Below are 15,612 nucleotides of genomic sequence, written 5' to 3'. Positions count from 1 at the left end.
GACAGTAGCCTTTTTTGTAATTGACAGAAGGTATTGATTTCTAGTTAAGCCCCATAGGGCTTTTTATTTTTATTGTACTTGCAGTACCCTCCAGAATTATTGGCACCTCTGCTAAAGTTGACTAAAAACCAGTATAAAAAACAATTTGTTGGTAATTTATTGTAATCTCACAATGAAAACAATTTGGAAAAATCCAACCTTGAAGGGAAGCAAATTTATTTTAAGAAAAAGGGAAATCTCATAAAGAAATAAATATTTTTAACTAAAACACATTGCTTACAATTATTGGCACCTCAGAATCACAGAAGCATTTTCCTATCTAATTTCAATTTATTTAAGTTAATCAGTGTCTGTGAACTTTCAGAAGTAGGTCATGATTCATTTTCATTATGGTATTAAAATAAAGTCACACGGAAAGACAAGAGAATACACTAAATTTAAATAAAAAGAAAGTGTGTTGACATTTGTAAGTCAGAGAATGTCTATGACAACTATGTACTTTGTTGAAAATGCCTATATTTACAGTTAAAACCATTATTGAAAGGTTCTAATCAACTGGAAATGTGACAAACATGCTTGGACATGGACCCATGGTTATCTTGCCCCCACGTACAGTATGGAGGATGGTAAGAGAGGCAAACAATTCCATGAGAACCACTGTTGGAGAGTGACAGACAAAGGTATCTTGGGGTCTAGCTACTTGGGGTCACCAAGTCCCCAAAAAAATCTTCAAAAGTGACCTCACTGCTAATAGATTATTTAGAGGGCATGCCAGGCAAAAGCCTGTCCAGTCATTTAATTACCAATGTAAATGGCAGGAGTTACTGAATGGTACAGTGACTTTGTATGGAAGTGTGGTCTATTGTCAGATGAAATGAAAATTGCGCTCTTTGGCTAGAAACACTTGTATTTGGTGTACATAAAAGAATGGCTATAATGAAAAGAACCCCATGCCTAATGAGAATTATGGTGAAGGGGCTGTGCTATTGTGGGGCTGTTTTTATTCCCAAAGGCCTTGGGAACCTAATTAAGGTGCATGGTATCATGAACACCAAGAAAAACCTGAACATTTTCAAAGGATATCTGTCAATCTCTGCCAAGACACTAAAAGTTGGTCATGATTGGATCATTCATCTTAAATCCCTTGCTTTGTATTCTCCAACTTAATGGGGTGTCATAGGAGAATATTACAACCTGTTTTATTGGCAAAGGGGGGTTTAAGAAGGTATTACAAGCAGGGGTGCCAATAATTGTGAGCGACGTGTTTTTGTTAAAAATGTTTATTTCTTCCTTTTTCCTTTTTCTCAAAATAAATTTGCTTGATCCCTTCAAGGTTGGATTTTTTTCTAATTTGTTTCATTGTGAGATTACAAGAAATCACCAACAGATTATTTTTTATACCGGTTTTAAGTCAACTTAAGCAGAGGTGCCAATAATTCTGGAGGGTATGTAATTTATGAATGTTATTGTACATATTGTACTAGTGACATGATTACATAGTGTCAGTTTTCAATCAATTGCCAAAGTTTCACACAAAGTATCTGACCACATGTGGGCATTTGTAAAGTGATTGAACTCAATCTGTTTAACCATGAAGTCACTTTTTAATTCTGTTAAAGGTTCACAAAATAAACCATAGGACTAGTATTAAGTCATAACACTCACTGACATTGTGCTGCAGACTATGCCATCAGATTGACTGTAAAAGGCTGAGTTTTTATTTTTTTATATAAATTTAGAATGAGTTCCAGTAAGACAGCCTCCTCCCACCACTCTTGGACAGCAAGCTGCATCTGGCTGACGTTGCTGAAACAAAGAGCCTTTGTGCATGTTCAGACGAGATGGCCGCGTTGTGATGCTACATACGTCAAACCCCCGTTTTCCCTGCCGGCCGCTTGTTGCTTGTGTAAACCGTTTCCGTTCATAGACAGTTTGGCACACGTGCCCCCATGTGCCGAGGGAGAATTCTTTCCATTTATGTCGTTTATGCTCGTGCCTTGCGCTGGACTGTGAAAGACGGGAGAAATGATTTACCCAATTACTCCATGACATCATCCAGGGAGTCATGAGAGAGCTCATTCGATTCCTTTGCCTTCCCAGTGGAGTGGAGACTGTAGCACACTGTAGCCTACAGGATGTGCTACTGAACCTATACCTGTTTTATCTGTTATCCACCTTCCACTTTCCCAGACAACTCACATATATAAAGTGGTAATCTAACAATGAACTTTAAACATGAGATGTGAAGCACTTATTTATGTGAAACACTTGTTTTAGCGTCTGAGAAGTTCATGGACGTATCCATTTTGTTTGTTATTGTCTCATGAATTTCCAATGGTTGTGTTTGCTTTAGTGTGTAGTCAATTGTTTTTTACCCTTCAAATCGTTGTTTTAGTTTGCATAGAAACTCCAAATTCATGGGCAAATGTAATCCTCAGGATAAAATCATTGTACCCCTCATTGGAGTCCAATATAATTAGATGCTGGACAGGGACTCTGGAATCTGCACTTGTCACAGTAAACAGCTGGGTGACCTAAATGCCAGTGAATAGAGGCCTAAAAATAACAACACGACAGGTTTGTATCTCAGTATGACAACACTTCTAAACAGGGCTTACTCTTTGGCACTACACTATTTGCACTTGTTCTGTGGGATAGCCCCACCCCTACATTTGTGTTCATGAGAGTCTTATTTTCTTGGATGGATAACATTGTGGATGCTATTGTCAGGGGCGTGCAGATACCTTTGAAGGGGCAGGGGCTCAAATTTTAAAAAAAGGGCACATGGAACAAATTTGTTCTTGTCTACAAGAGATCATAGGCTAGCTATAAGGCTATACATCTTTTTGATTAAATTCAAAGCTAATTTTAATAGCCTAGAAATCTACGCACCCTAGCGGCAGCAAATATGTTATTGCCTAGTCTGGCTTGTCAGGCTATAATTTTAATGTTTATCACAGTGAACTACGACCATTAGCAAGTTGGTGTCTTGCAGATTCACGTGCTGTGCGTGTGGCCACTGGGTGAAATGACGTGTGTAGAACGACGTGTGGAGTTGGGTTAGTTAAACAACTACAGTAGCCTATGTCGTCGGCTTATGACGATTTAGAAAAGGTTTGCCTACTCTGTTTTATGAACTAGGTCTACTAACCTAAGATACTATAACATAGTAACCTAAACAGAATATGTTATGAACGTTCAGCCTTAGATTTTCGAAGCTGCCAGGTTATTGAAATGGATGGACCATGACATGGTTAAAACGGGTTTGATAGCCTACTTCATTAAACATGAAACAACTTTAAACATTTGATTCTCTATCTCTAAGCTGAATACTATTGCATGTTCAGATAGGCTAACTGCCAAGTGACCTTACCGTGCTCCCAAACGTCTCCTGCAGCACTGTGCCTGCGTGCACCTTCTGAGAGTACACTGAATGTATGACGTCACGGATTGGTGGCCGCAAGGCATGTCAATTAACATAGAAAATTGTTATTTTTGTACATTTCTAATTTCACAAACTATTAATGAGACATTTTAGCGAATATTCACGTTGGAACTAGCGGAAGTATTACAAATTTTAAAAAGTAAAAAACGGGTCTTGTCAAAAGGGCACTTAGACATCAAAGGGGCAAAAGGGCAGGTGCTAGAGCCCCTGTAGCCCCCCTTCTCTGCACGTGCCTGGCTATTGTAGTGTGGAGCGTGCACTCTGCCCTCAGTGACAGCTAACCTGCCTTCTTCATTCCAGAAAAGGTACTTGAGTTTGTGTGGACAGAGATCAGGTTTACTCTGATGGGGATGACTCATCATACTTCCCAGCCATTAAATGCTCTCAGGCATCTTGCATGAGGTGACATCCATAGAGAGTAGTAAAAACACAGCATTCTGCTGCAAGCAATGGATATTGCGTAATAGCATCACTAACAGGATAAACTGGGCCTACTATCAAATGTAATTGACTGTCTAAGGGTCTGTGTATGTATGTATGTGGATACATGGATAATCTTTTACAGATTATAATAGTGACACTGGCAGCTGTTAACTTTAACTGGTTTGACAGCACAGTCAAGGTTTCACATGTTTTCAGATGTGGTCTCGTCGTTGCTGATTCATGCTCAAATCATCCCCTACATCATTTAGAGAATTATAGCTTCTGGTGACAGTGGTCATGATAAGGAAGATATGTCAGCTATGAAAGTATAGAGTATAAGTATAAGAGTATGTTCACCTTAAGGTCACCAATATTCACCATCCTATGTAGGTTTGAATATTGGTCAGTGCTTTTACCCCAGCCCCACCTCACTCTCATTGTGTCCACCCAAAATGTTAGCTTGCGTATCACCCCCCAGATGTTATTCTGCATTGCTGTTCTGCTGTTATTCTAAGATTGATTAAAACAAACCAACCCATCTCCAGCTGTAATGATTACCACTGCAGTGCTAGACACAATTTTACAAGCATTCCTGAACATGGATTTCATTGAATGAGGAACAGCGCAGAGAAGCAGTATTCGTTCTGCTTTTTTCCGGGGTAGTTATGCTGATGCTCAAAAAAAGAAGTATCTGCAAGGCATTGAAATGTTGCAAGAGTTTTACCAAAAATGCCTGGGTATGTTGGAATGTCTTTAAACACAGACCCTTTACACTGCATGTTTTCCCTTCCTCACCTACTGTAACCATATCATAACAATGCTCTTAATTAGTTTAATGTTCGGTTCAAACCTCCAACATGCTCAGTTCAAAGCACATAACAATGGGTGCAGCCACAGATCAGTGGTTTAACAGGAAAAAAACACTTTCTACAATGGTGCTGTAGAACTACTACAGCGGGTTAATAAAATAAGATTAGGCCTAGTGGTAATATAAGAGTTAGTTAATACATTATTTAATTGTGTTAATAAGTTATATGAAATCAAGTCTAATGTAGGTCTATTTCCTCATGATTGTCCAGCATCAAAGTGAAACAAATGATTGATAATGGACTCAATATAAACAATATAAAACATAATACATTACTTATTTGTACATTTCATGTAATCTGAAAGCTATCATGGCAAGACAACCAACCCTGGAGCCTGTCGTGTTATCGGTCTGTTTTTCTCCACTTCATGTGCTATAACACTTGAAGCACATCCTCTGATTGTCACAATGCTATCTTCAGTATACTCTCTGCACTTTCCCCTTTTTCTACCAGTGCTTTAAGAATCACTTTAGCTTCACACTTATACTTAAAAAAAGACATGTACCGCATATAGGCAATATTTTCTATAAATACATTTTTATTCACACCACATAGTCAACATTGTGTAAATAAAATACAAGTATAATACAAAAATATGACCTCATCATTAATAAATAGATATAAAAACAAACAACAAAATACACTCATAAACACAGACAGCTGCTTGGTCTTAATTTATAACATGATTTTTTTTATAAACCAATGGAAGCAGCACTGACTGTCAAACCAACAGAACCTGAACAAACAGAATGAAACCTACAGTCACAACAATGTGTGTTGTCTGTATACAAAACATAACATGTCTGTATACACAATCAATTCACAATCACAATAATAAAAAAAATAATACTAATAAATTATAATAGATAATATGCTTCAACATGAAGCTAATACTGATGCTCCAATATTATGAAGTAATACAGAAAACATTCCACACTTCTCTGCATGTTATCAAGATTTCCTGCCAGTTGCTCATGTAATCTTGTCTAACAGGAGGTTCAATGTATAATGTACCCAATACAAGCCTCATATACAGATCTCTTCGTCACTCATCATCAGTAAACCTGTGGATGTCATTCTCCAGCCTGTGCATTGGGAGGGGGCCCTCAAATCTGATGGGACAGTCTGAGCTGCACTTGCAAGTCTGGATGATCATCACGTCCTTGGTGAAGGTCTCCCCGCTGTCACATTGGAACTGCACTGGCAGAGTTCTGGTCTGCTCTGGGCGGCAGCACCGTCCGTCCAGACACGAGCCGCAGTATTTTGGCCAGTATTTCTTCACGCTGCTGCAGCCTGCATACGTCAGCTTCACTGGCTGCTTTGGCTTTTCGATGCGACTGCACTTCTTCCCTTTCTGGAAAATCAAAACAGATGTATTACTGTATCTCAAATCAGTATGTGTTTCCAACACAATACACCATACAACCGCATGCTAGGTTATATTTAAGTTATACACCATATGCTTACCTTTAAACTAGACTGTGAGAATGAAGAGCAGAGTCGCACTTGGCAAATCCGTGACTCCCTCACTAGCTTGCACTGTGGATTGCTGTTGGTAACCCTGGTAGAGACCCCGATGCCACAGGTCTTGGAGCATGGAGACCAGCTGGTCGAATGAGTGACACACTTCAGACCAGAAGACAACAAGCGGGTCACAGGCTGGTCTCTGTAAGCTAAGAGGGCAGAGAAAGACATTCAATGAATGTTATAATGCCTATGGCAATATAACTGACATTCACACAGACACTGCTAGTCCTCATTGGCATAGGTTGGCTACTAGGACAATAATTCACTTTGAAAACATTTTTGATCAAAAGGGCTGATTCAGAGATGGGAAATTTAACTATAAGTGAAAGATTCTACCTGGTAACCTAAACCTTACAGTTAGTAAAGGTGAGTATACTTGAACATAAGTGTGAGGCTGAAGTACTGACCTGCTTGAGGATTTCCTTTGGAGAATTTGGAGAACATCTTATTCTTCTGTGTGAAGTTGTCTTCAGGTTGACCAGGTTTGGTTTGGCCTTTCTTCACGTTCTGCTTGTCTGTGTTGGCACAGACCCACTTGTCACAGCACTGGCCAGGCACCTTGACCAATGTGGGGTTGAGACACCCAAGGGCCGGTACAGATAGCTCCTGAAGACACAGTGGAACGCACCCCACGGCACCATCTATGCAAGTACACTGATGCTTACAGCTTGGCTGAAAGGTTTCTCCATTCTGGTAAATGTTGTTGTTGAATTCACAAGGTCTTCCTTCAAGCTTGGCTGTTAGAGAGGAAAATCAGTTACAATGGAGTTGAGAGATCCTTCACCAACAGACACAACGCACAACGCACTTCCCCCTCCAAAAAAACATAGTTTGAATATGTGAATTTATTCGTACCTCGACATATGCCTTTAGTTGCATCCCGGCTAGCCCCGAAATTGCACTGAAGTCCTTTGATGTGGTCGCACGGCTCTGTGTTGCTGCAGTCCTCGTTCAGCTGTCTAGCGCAGACCTTACAACAACCGCATCCGTCCGTCACCAAACTGACTCCCAGTTCGCACCGTGGAGTTTCCAGGGGACATACGCACACTGAAGGGCATGTGGAGGAAGCCTGTGGCAGGCGAAAAGTTCATTTTTCATTTAAATGTTGAAGAGATAGACATCAGCAGTATGTCAATTAGGCTAGTTTCTTTAGTTAGGTTAAGGAAAGTCATATTTACCATTGCAAGGCATCCATACATGATAATGGTAATAGAAAGCACCAGCATGTCTTCTGTTCTTTCCCTCTGCAATCTCAATTGTAAACTCACATGCGCTCAGTGCCTCTACTGTCGGTTGTACTGCCGAAGTCGTGTCTCCCTCTCTTTTATAATGCTATGTGGGCTTACGTACGATCTGGCTCGGTTGTGAGGTGTTCCTGAAACTATGCCTGGAATGTTTCAAATGCACTTCTCCATCCAGGAAAGACGCCCCCTTCGCTTCGCGGAGGTCCATGGTTCGAATTACGGTGTATTGGGGGGGGGGTCCGACCCCCCTAGATGAGACTTGGACCCTCCCAAAAGGGATGAAAAAAAATAGTTTGGGGGGTACTGAAAAAATGTAATAAACTTTAATGTTATCCAATATTGCATGTAATTAAATGCAGTATTACCATCACATACCAACAATGCAGGATATAATCTAATGAAATACGATTTTCAAACCCTCACCCCCATTGGGCTGTACCATTTATTCAGACTGTGTTCTTTGCTATGATATAATACTGACGAATTAAAACAAATGCACAGTGTAGCCTGATATACGAATGGGTTAACAAGCGGTGGCCAACTGGCCATTCGTCTAATATTTCACTGCCTTTGTAACATAGTGATAGCCAACCTTTAGAAAAACATTGAGTAGCAAGATCGCTATGGTTTAACCGGAGGTCTCCCTTCCACTAAGCGGCCACGACCATCGCTGCTGCTTAGCTTAAAAATCAGGCCTACAATCACACGCCATATGAGGAGTATAATAGATATACTGACACGGGGAGAGGTTTAATGAGGCGATTTATCATTGTGCATCAATGTCTTAACAAGAGGGAATCTGCACTAATATTCAGGGAATTTTGCATGTAGATTAGTGGTTCTCAACCTTTTTTAAGCAAATGCCCATACACCCATAATTGCAACGTTACCTGCAATTAGTTTGAAACGCTACATGAACATATAGTAATCAATTTGACCTGAAATGTCTTTCCTCGTTTCCATTATTAGAGATCAGTCTTTCTTAAAAGCGTATTGCTGCACAAACGTTTTGTGATACAACACCAGGCGCACAATGAATTGCCTAGGCTACATTATATGAATTGCCTAGGCTAAACAACGTGAAGATATTTGTTTTCCAACCGTGAACAGGTCATTTTTTTTTATTTGCTTGATGTTTGGTAGGCTTAGGCTATCCAAGAAAAACGAATCAAAGGCAGGACGTTGTTTTAGGCTAGGTGAACTTGGCTATTAAACGGGAGACTTTCTGTGGCCCATCTGTAAACAATTCTGGGTGTTAAATTTAAGTAGTATGTTTGCCATTTCCGTGCTATTGGTCTGTATGCATTTCCATGTTTGCACTGTACTGCTATACCAAAAGATAGTTTTTTGACTGTGGCGCGCAACTTTACGCACGGGGCGCACCTTTAAACAGTGTTTACCCAAGTCCATCCCTTCCCATAACGCATAAGGTATATTGTGCTTGCTAGTATGACTAGTTTCTTTTAACTTGTCGGCCAGCCAGCCACGGTCATATGACCTATAGTTTGAAGGAAAATTGACTGTGAACCACAAGTGTGAAATCATTAGGCCTATTATTATTATTGGGAAGCTTTTTTATTTTAAAGGCCTTTATCCCAGATCCCACAGCTCTCAATATTCTGATAAAACTGTTCTGAGGTCGGTCTTAGCATCTCCCTCTTATTGAGGGATTTCTTGTTTACATTTGTAATGTAAATGTCTTTATGCAAAAATGTGGCAAAAGGAGGGAAGAATGATGTGTTCCTGGAATAGGATATGTTTAACTTCCTATGGGATCTTAAGTCCAGCTGGGATAATGGACTGGGCTTGGAACAAGACTAGACAAACAGAGGTCCCAGGGTGGGGAGGAATGTGCTGGAGGAAAATCCATTGTGGAACATTCCATGCAGGATCTACAGAGAATGAACCGTGAAAAAAATACCTTCCTTGCGACACATCAAGAAACGCAAAACATAAATTACCTTGCCTTCCATCCATCAATCCAGATGAAGACTTGGTGATTTTTACAGGAAATGTGCTTGAGCATACTCAATCATGTTTTTTTCCCCACAGTGGATGGCACAAGTTAGGTTCAGAGGGGAATTGACTTTGCTATAGAAATTAGAACCTCACTGGTTTCTTGGAGCTGACTTGACCATGCATATTTGTGCAGTTGGTCTTGGGGAAAATATTGTTGAATGCCTATATTCTGAAAATATATGATTTCAAGAACATTGACTTTGTAGACTATGCAAAATAGTGTTTATCATTAATCATTTCTGATGTCTTACATTTACTTAGTAAATTCAGAACTATACTATAATATATAGGATACATGTCTATCTTCAAGAAGCTCTTGAAGACTTAACTCCTCCGCAGGTACCTCCTCTCCTAACTCAACTACAGTAACCCTCTCCTAACACAACTACAGTAACCCTCTCCTCCCCTCTCTTCCCTCCTTCTTCCCTACCACTTTCTCCTTCTTTGACTACTACTAACATCTGCACTCTCATTCTCTGGTAATATTGTTTGATGCAGTATTAATTCCCACCTATCTCCTCTGCACCATTACATAGCTTGAATGTTGTTCTCCCCATTTGTGTAAGTTGCTTTTGATGAATGAATAAATGATAAATGTAAATCTTGGCTGTTGGAGAAAATATTGTTGCACTAGAATAAAATGTTGTTTTGATTCATCTCAGTACATATCATATTGGATACAGTTGTCTGTGTTGGCTTGACAACTAGTCAAACAAACATTACATTGATGTAATTGTTCCATGGACTAATTAACAGGATGCTATCCGAGATCCTTGTCACAGCTGTCAAGTTTGGATTGGATTACCAAAACCCTGCACCAGGGTTCCCTTACCCCTTTGGGTGAACATGAAAGCTTCTGAAACCATATTATCTAATTACAGGGTGTACATTCTGAATATGTCATAAATTAAACTTAACACACATCAATAATGGTGGATCGTATGGCATTTACATAACCATGGCATGGCCACACAATTGGGGATTAAGCTGTACAGAGTAATTGCATAACATGTATTTTCATAGTTACATCCTTGAATTAAATAGTGAAAGACAGAAAAACATCCAACCATTCCTGTCTTGTTCACAACATTATTCACGAAAACCTTTATATTCACTCATGTTGATTATTTTTATATATTAATTTTTTATATATTAACAATCTTAAACAAATTATTTCATGCATGACAACATTTGTCATACTGTTGTTCTGGATTACTTTGACTCACACTGTGTTTGCATCTACTAAGACCAATGCTTCAGTGGAAAAAAACCCAGCTGTGTTTATACAGTGCATAAGGGCAGACGAGATCTGTTTCTGTCTGAAATGCTGATGAATCATTCACATTTCTGATAGGTCAGACACAAAAATGCCTGTGGTGTATCAGAGGAGTTCAAAGAGATGATTGCTAATGCAGTTCTTCTGACATCACTCTACTCAACCACTTTCCCATATTTAAATCCCACAGTCCTCCGAGCACTCAGAAAAGGAACATTGTGTTCGTCTGTGATCGCTCTCCTGCTGACTCGGCAGTATCCACTGGGCTGCCTGCAAAGTCACAAGAAAAATGCCAAAACCTCCTGTCTCTGAGCACTCCGAGGCTTCTTGGGAACAGTGATTTTTATACGCATAGCCATGAACATTTACTTTGTAGTATAGGGAGTAAAATAGGTCTAATGCTCATTTAAACTGTGACTGATTTTATGCTGATGCTACTTTTCCTTACTTGCCAAACTGAATTCAAAATCTCCATCCATTCACAGATGCATTCACAGTAGTATTTCATACTGTATATGTGCTGGTGTTAAAACAAATCAATATGTGTCTAGTTAAGAAAGGAAAACTCTCCGAGCCCTAATTTAAATGGTGGGCAAAGTGCAAAGTCTATCTGTTGTTGTGCATGTCTCCATGAGCTATTTGTTATTATGTGGTAAAGGATCATTGAGCTGATTTGTCAATGTTTGCTGTTAAGGTCTTGCCCATGGTGTTAAATTAGCAAATTGATTTTGCCTAGTAGTTTTAGTTAGACCTTGCTCTTTGCCCATTATTCAAATTTGTGTGATCTTCAGTGATCAAGGTCCAGGGATGGCTCATTCAGACTCAACTTTTATACTATTTCTTCTTTTAAATGCAATTAAATTTAGTCGCTGCACATGACAAAGTAAAGGTTCTTTGAGTTTCACATAAAATAGCCTGTTTATGAGCTCCCATTTAGAGCAGCTCTGTGACCTAAATGGGAACTTCCTCTAGGCTATTTCTCTAAAGAGGAAGTCAACTATTTCTCTTGTGTTGTTGTCTAAAGTAAATTAGAACTCTGAGCCAGAGTTTAATCTTAGCCTGATAGCAGGCACCTTGCCATTTCAGTCGACAAAATTAATTCAAGTCTGGGTAGGCTAAAAATCATAAGATGACCGGGAGTGACGTAATTAGACAAATTTTCATAGCCCTATAGCTCCACCCCGAGGCCACTTGTGTTGTAGGCATCTGTCAAAGACAGATCCATCCCCTACGATTATTTATGAAAATAATATTAGTGGGATTCGCTCAATCACTGTTCATGGTGTCTTGAAATAATATTTACCCTGGATCATTCTTTACTGGCATAATGCTTCAATCAGACCTAACAAAACACCCCTGTTTGGTCTCTAAGGAGGCCTTTCTAATGTTAGCCTAGATTTAGACCTAAGTCTAGGATATTATCGTTCAAAGTTTTCTTTTGGTAGATATTGTCAATTGTTAATGTACCAATAGCCTACTAGTAGTAGGCCTAATACAAAACCACACAGTTTGATCCACCCGGATAGATTTCTGCTCAAACTTACGTCAAACTGAATGAGGAAGTAGTCCAATTCACACAGTTCCCCCTCTCTCCTTCCGATGTTTAGAGTTGGCAAAGCAAGGTGCATGTAGGCTACTGGCATGCAACATTCTTAAAATGTAGGCACGCTGACGTTTCGTTACATAAATTGATCTTTTACAGACCTAAACATTTGTTTTAGAGCCGTAGCTTTAGGAAGCAGGGTTGGGAAACCACTAAATTAGTAGAATGGATTTTCCTCACCTGACGGAAGATGACATGGCTGAAATAAAAAAGGAAGTGAGTATTCACTGTTGATAGCCTACCTACTCGAACATTCAGTTGAATTTTCTTTAAACAAATTTGCCTCGACGCGTTGGACATATGGGTAGCCTAAAGAGCGTTAAAGTGTCAGTAGGTTATGTCTGCATGAAAGTTAAAGAAAGAAAATGCCGTTGTCGTGGTATCTTGGTTGTAGCCTAAAAGTAGGCTAGTCTCTTGTTTCATAGCATAGCCAATCCATATGAGATAGTGAATGAAGTCATGCATGACTAGAACTCCTGTGGAAATACCCCAATGTCCATTTTAACTAAACTGGGCTAAGTTCTGTGGGGCACTCAATAAACTTTGCGCGCAATGAATAGACCTAGGCCCTAACTAAAAGGTTACCTGGCGAATCTAAAATATAGTATCATCAGTTTCAGATTGTGACAATGACAACAGGGGCTGATACGGTCAACTCAAACACCATTGATTTTAAATAGCTCATGAAGATTAAACTCAGTGGACGTGTTCAGAAGCATTTCCCTAACTTAGTTCCACAATTAGAATGATGCTTTACCTCGGTAAGCTAATGTTACCTAACCTTACCTATCCAACATGTTATTATTATTATTTGCCAGGCACTTGAAAGGCTACGCCCGTACCTGGTCGACAAGATCATCGCCAGTCGACATTTTGACTACCTTCGCTCAAGGAAGATCCTGACTCGAGACGATACGGAGGAGATAAACTGCCGTACCACAGACCGCAAGCGCGCTGGAAAGCTCTTGGATTTCCTGGCCGAAAACCCTCGGGGCTTGGATACGTTAATTGAATCTATCCGTCGGGAGCGCACTATTAACTTCCTCATCACTAGGATAACCGATGAGGTGCAGAAGGTCAAGAATGAGAGGATAGCCGCCTTGAAGGGTAAGAATAACTGGGTAGCCTATAGATGTGCCACTGGAGCCCAACTCCTAATGTAGCAGGCCAGCTTTCAAATATTAGGCTAAAGCTTACTGTGACCAAATTTATTGTTGGCCTATCTGTTGAAGTTTAAGATAAGTTGTACTTTTGTATCCCGCAGCTGAAGCCTGCAGTGCAAGTCCAAGCTCAAACTATACCCACAAGCCCGGTGCCACCAACGACCTCTCTCGGACATTCTCTTATGATTCGAACTATGACAAGTGCTATGCCTCCACCCTGCTTTACCACCCAGAGGGCGAGAGGAGCCCAAATAACTCGATGGCCTCTAGTTCACTAAACCTGTTCAGTGGGTCTCCTAGGGGACGAGACAACCTTGGGGGCAATGTTGTTGGCAGTAGTGACAGTATGATTGGGTCATCCTCCTGTGTTTCATCTTTACCCAAGCCCGGAGACCCAGGGGCTCCCCCGCTACCAGAGGAGGTCCTGGATGAGGTGCAGGACACAGACCCTGGTGCTTGTGGGAGCACGGCCAGTGGTGGGGACGCCAATTTTCAACCACTGCGATCCCGGTCCATTTCACCTCGCCCATAACAGCTAGTGAACCTACCCCATGCCAATGACTTTACCATACCATCATGGCATAGGCCCACTTCTGAGACCATAGACCTTTCTATTATTTTATGAGACGTGTATTTGTGTTAGTGTTGTCCTTCATTTGTCTTTGTTCATGGTGCATATATCTTGTCTGATCATTTTTAGCTGTCTTCACGTTGTTTTTTTACCCATCTTGTGCCTTTTTAAATGGTTCATGCATGGTCAAGGAGAAATCCTTCACTATACAGCTTCACTCAGAGTTTGTATACCTCCTTGTATACCTAAGGTTATAGGAAATCCTAGGATCCCAATCCAGTTGAAACTTGCCCGTGATGTGTTTATAGCTGGCTGATTATATAGCAACCTCACCCTTTGGGCACATTCTTCACAACAGGCCACTTCAGAACATGCCCATGATGTTGGCTGTGGATTGGAATAAGACCCCTCAGTGTCATAGGGCCCTGATGCAAATGTTGGGCAAAGTCTAAAATCTAACTAAAGCTTGCTTAATAACTATGCAAAATTTATTGCGAATGTAATACCTGAGAAAGGTACTAAGCACAAACATCGGTGCAGCTAAAAGCTGTCTCACACCACATGATGCCGTTAGTTTATGCACAAGAACCTTGCTCATAGAATGATGTCAGACAACAGATGGAGCCATGCGTTGGCATTTATCATGACCTCTAGACAGCCATCATCTTCTATCACTGATAATGATCAGGAAAAGCATATATTTTGTATCATTAATGTATAACCACAAATCACACTGAAGTCATTATAAAGAAATCAAAACCGGCTCAAATTTAAAAACCAATTGACAGAGGATTATAAATTAAACTGAAAGTAACTAACTGAACTAACTCATATTCAGGATGATATATGTAGCGTCACTGACTGCTCCCACTGGTGTTTAGCTGGTGGTTGAAGTTAGGTAAAACAAATGAATCTAACAGTGGAACCACTACACATGGAAATATATCATGAAGCTAAAATAAATTGATTGTGAAATTATCAATGCAAACTTCGGAAGAAATAGGTGTCTGTCTATATACTCTATGTGAAAGAACAAATCCTGTGTTAGAAATGTTCCAGTTCATATATCTGTGTTCCACAATAGTTTATTGTAGGCTGTAGTCTAATATGTAAAGTGGGATATAAGGGGAGACAGAATACAATGGTAAATGTTTTCTGTTCACACTATCTTGTCAGTTTTTATTTAAAGCTGTGATGGTTACAAGAGAATAAATGTGTTGCTTTTTTTACCGTCTTAGGCTTCAAGCTCTCATTGCATCCACATTGGTAGTGAATGGCTCACATGGCATTGTTCAATCTCACATAACAGCAACAATGGGGCAGCCGTGGCCTACTGGTTAGTGCTTCGGACTTGTTCTGAGAGGGTTGCCGGTTCGAACCCCGACCAGTACGGCTGAAATGCCCTTGAACAAGGCACCTAACCGCTCACTGCACCGGGATTAGTGTGTGCTTCACCTCACTGTGTGTTCACT

General features: G+C 40.2%; 2 protein-coding genes across 3 annotated transcripts; one reads left to right on the top strand and one right to left on the bottom strand.

Moving 5' to 3' along the window:
- Positions 1-5,281: 5,281 nt before the first annotated feature.
- Positions 5,282-9,886, bottom strand: LOC121716326 (CCN family member 1-like). The gene is made up of 5 exons (XM_042102479.1): positions 7,443-9,886; positions 7,120-7,333; positions 6,672-7,001; positions 6,205-6,410; positions 5,282-6,091 (listed from the first exon to the last, which is right to left on the bottom strand). Exons 1-5 carry the CDS (start codon positions 7,488-7,490, stop codon positions 5,783-5,785), a joined length of 1,107 nt encoding a protein of 368 aa, XP_041958413.1. The 5' UTR covers positions 7,491-9,886; the 3' UTR covers positions 5,282-5,782.
- Positions 9,887-12,398: 2,512 nt separating this feature from the next.
- bcl10 (BCL10 immune signaling adaptor) lies at positions 12,399-15,374 on the top strand. Of its 2 annotated transcripts, none has more exons than XM_042102485.1 (3): positions 12,399-12,622; positions 13,225-13,513; positions 13,671-15,374. In XM_042102485.1, exons 1-3 carry the CDS (start codon positions 12,572-12,574, stop codon positions 14,099-14,101), a joined length of 771 nt encoding a protein of 256 aa, XP_041958419.1. In that variant the 5' UTR covers positions 12,399-12,571; the 3' UTR covers positions 14,102-15,374. The 2 variants fall into 2 exon arrangements, with proteins under 2 accessions (XP_041958419.1, XP_041958420.1); XM_042102486.1 differs by lacking the exon at positions 12,399-12,622 and adding an exon at positions 12,757-12,807.
- Positions 15,375-15,612: the final 238 nt, after the last annotated feature.

This window comes from Alosa sapidissima, chromosome 1, assembly GCF_018492685.1.
Source record: "Alosa sapidissima isolate fAloSap1 chromosome 1, fAloSap1.pri, whole genome shotgun sequence".
NCBI lineage: Eukaryota > Metazoa > Chordata > Actinopteri > Clupeiformes > Clupeidae > Alosa > Alosa sapidissima.
The sequence above is the reverse complement of the archived record's forward strand: the minus strand, read 5'-3'. Positions and strand labels throughout refer to the sequence as shown.

Coding starts and splice junctions, on each gene's coding strand:
- bcl10 (XM_042102485.1), top strand. CDS start 12,572: ATGGATTTTCCTCACCTGACGGAAGATGACATGGCTGAAATAAAAAAG. Junction 12,623..13,224: donor TGGCTGAAATAAAAAAGGAA/GTGAGTATTCAC, acceptor ATTATTTGCCAG/GCACTTGAAAGGCTACGCCC. Junction 13,514..13,670: donor GAGGATAGCCGCCTTGAAGG/GTAAGAATAACT, acceptor TGTATCCCGCAG/CTGAAGCCTGCAGTGCAAGT.
- LOC121716326 (XM_042102479.1), bottom strand. CDS start 7,490: ATGCTGGTGCTTTCTATTACCATTATCATGTATGGATGCCTTGCAATG. Junction 7,002..7,119: donor AACTAAAGGCATATGTCGAG/GTACGAATAAAT, acceptor CCTCTCTAACAG/CCAAGCTTGAAGGAAGACCT. Junction 6,092..6,204: donor TCTCACAGTCTAGTTTAAAG/GTAAGCATATGG, acceptor TTGATTTTCCAG/AAAGGGAAGAAGTGCAGTCG.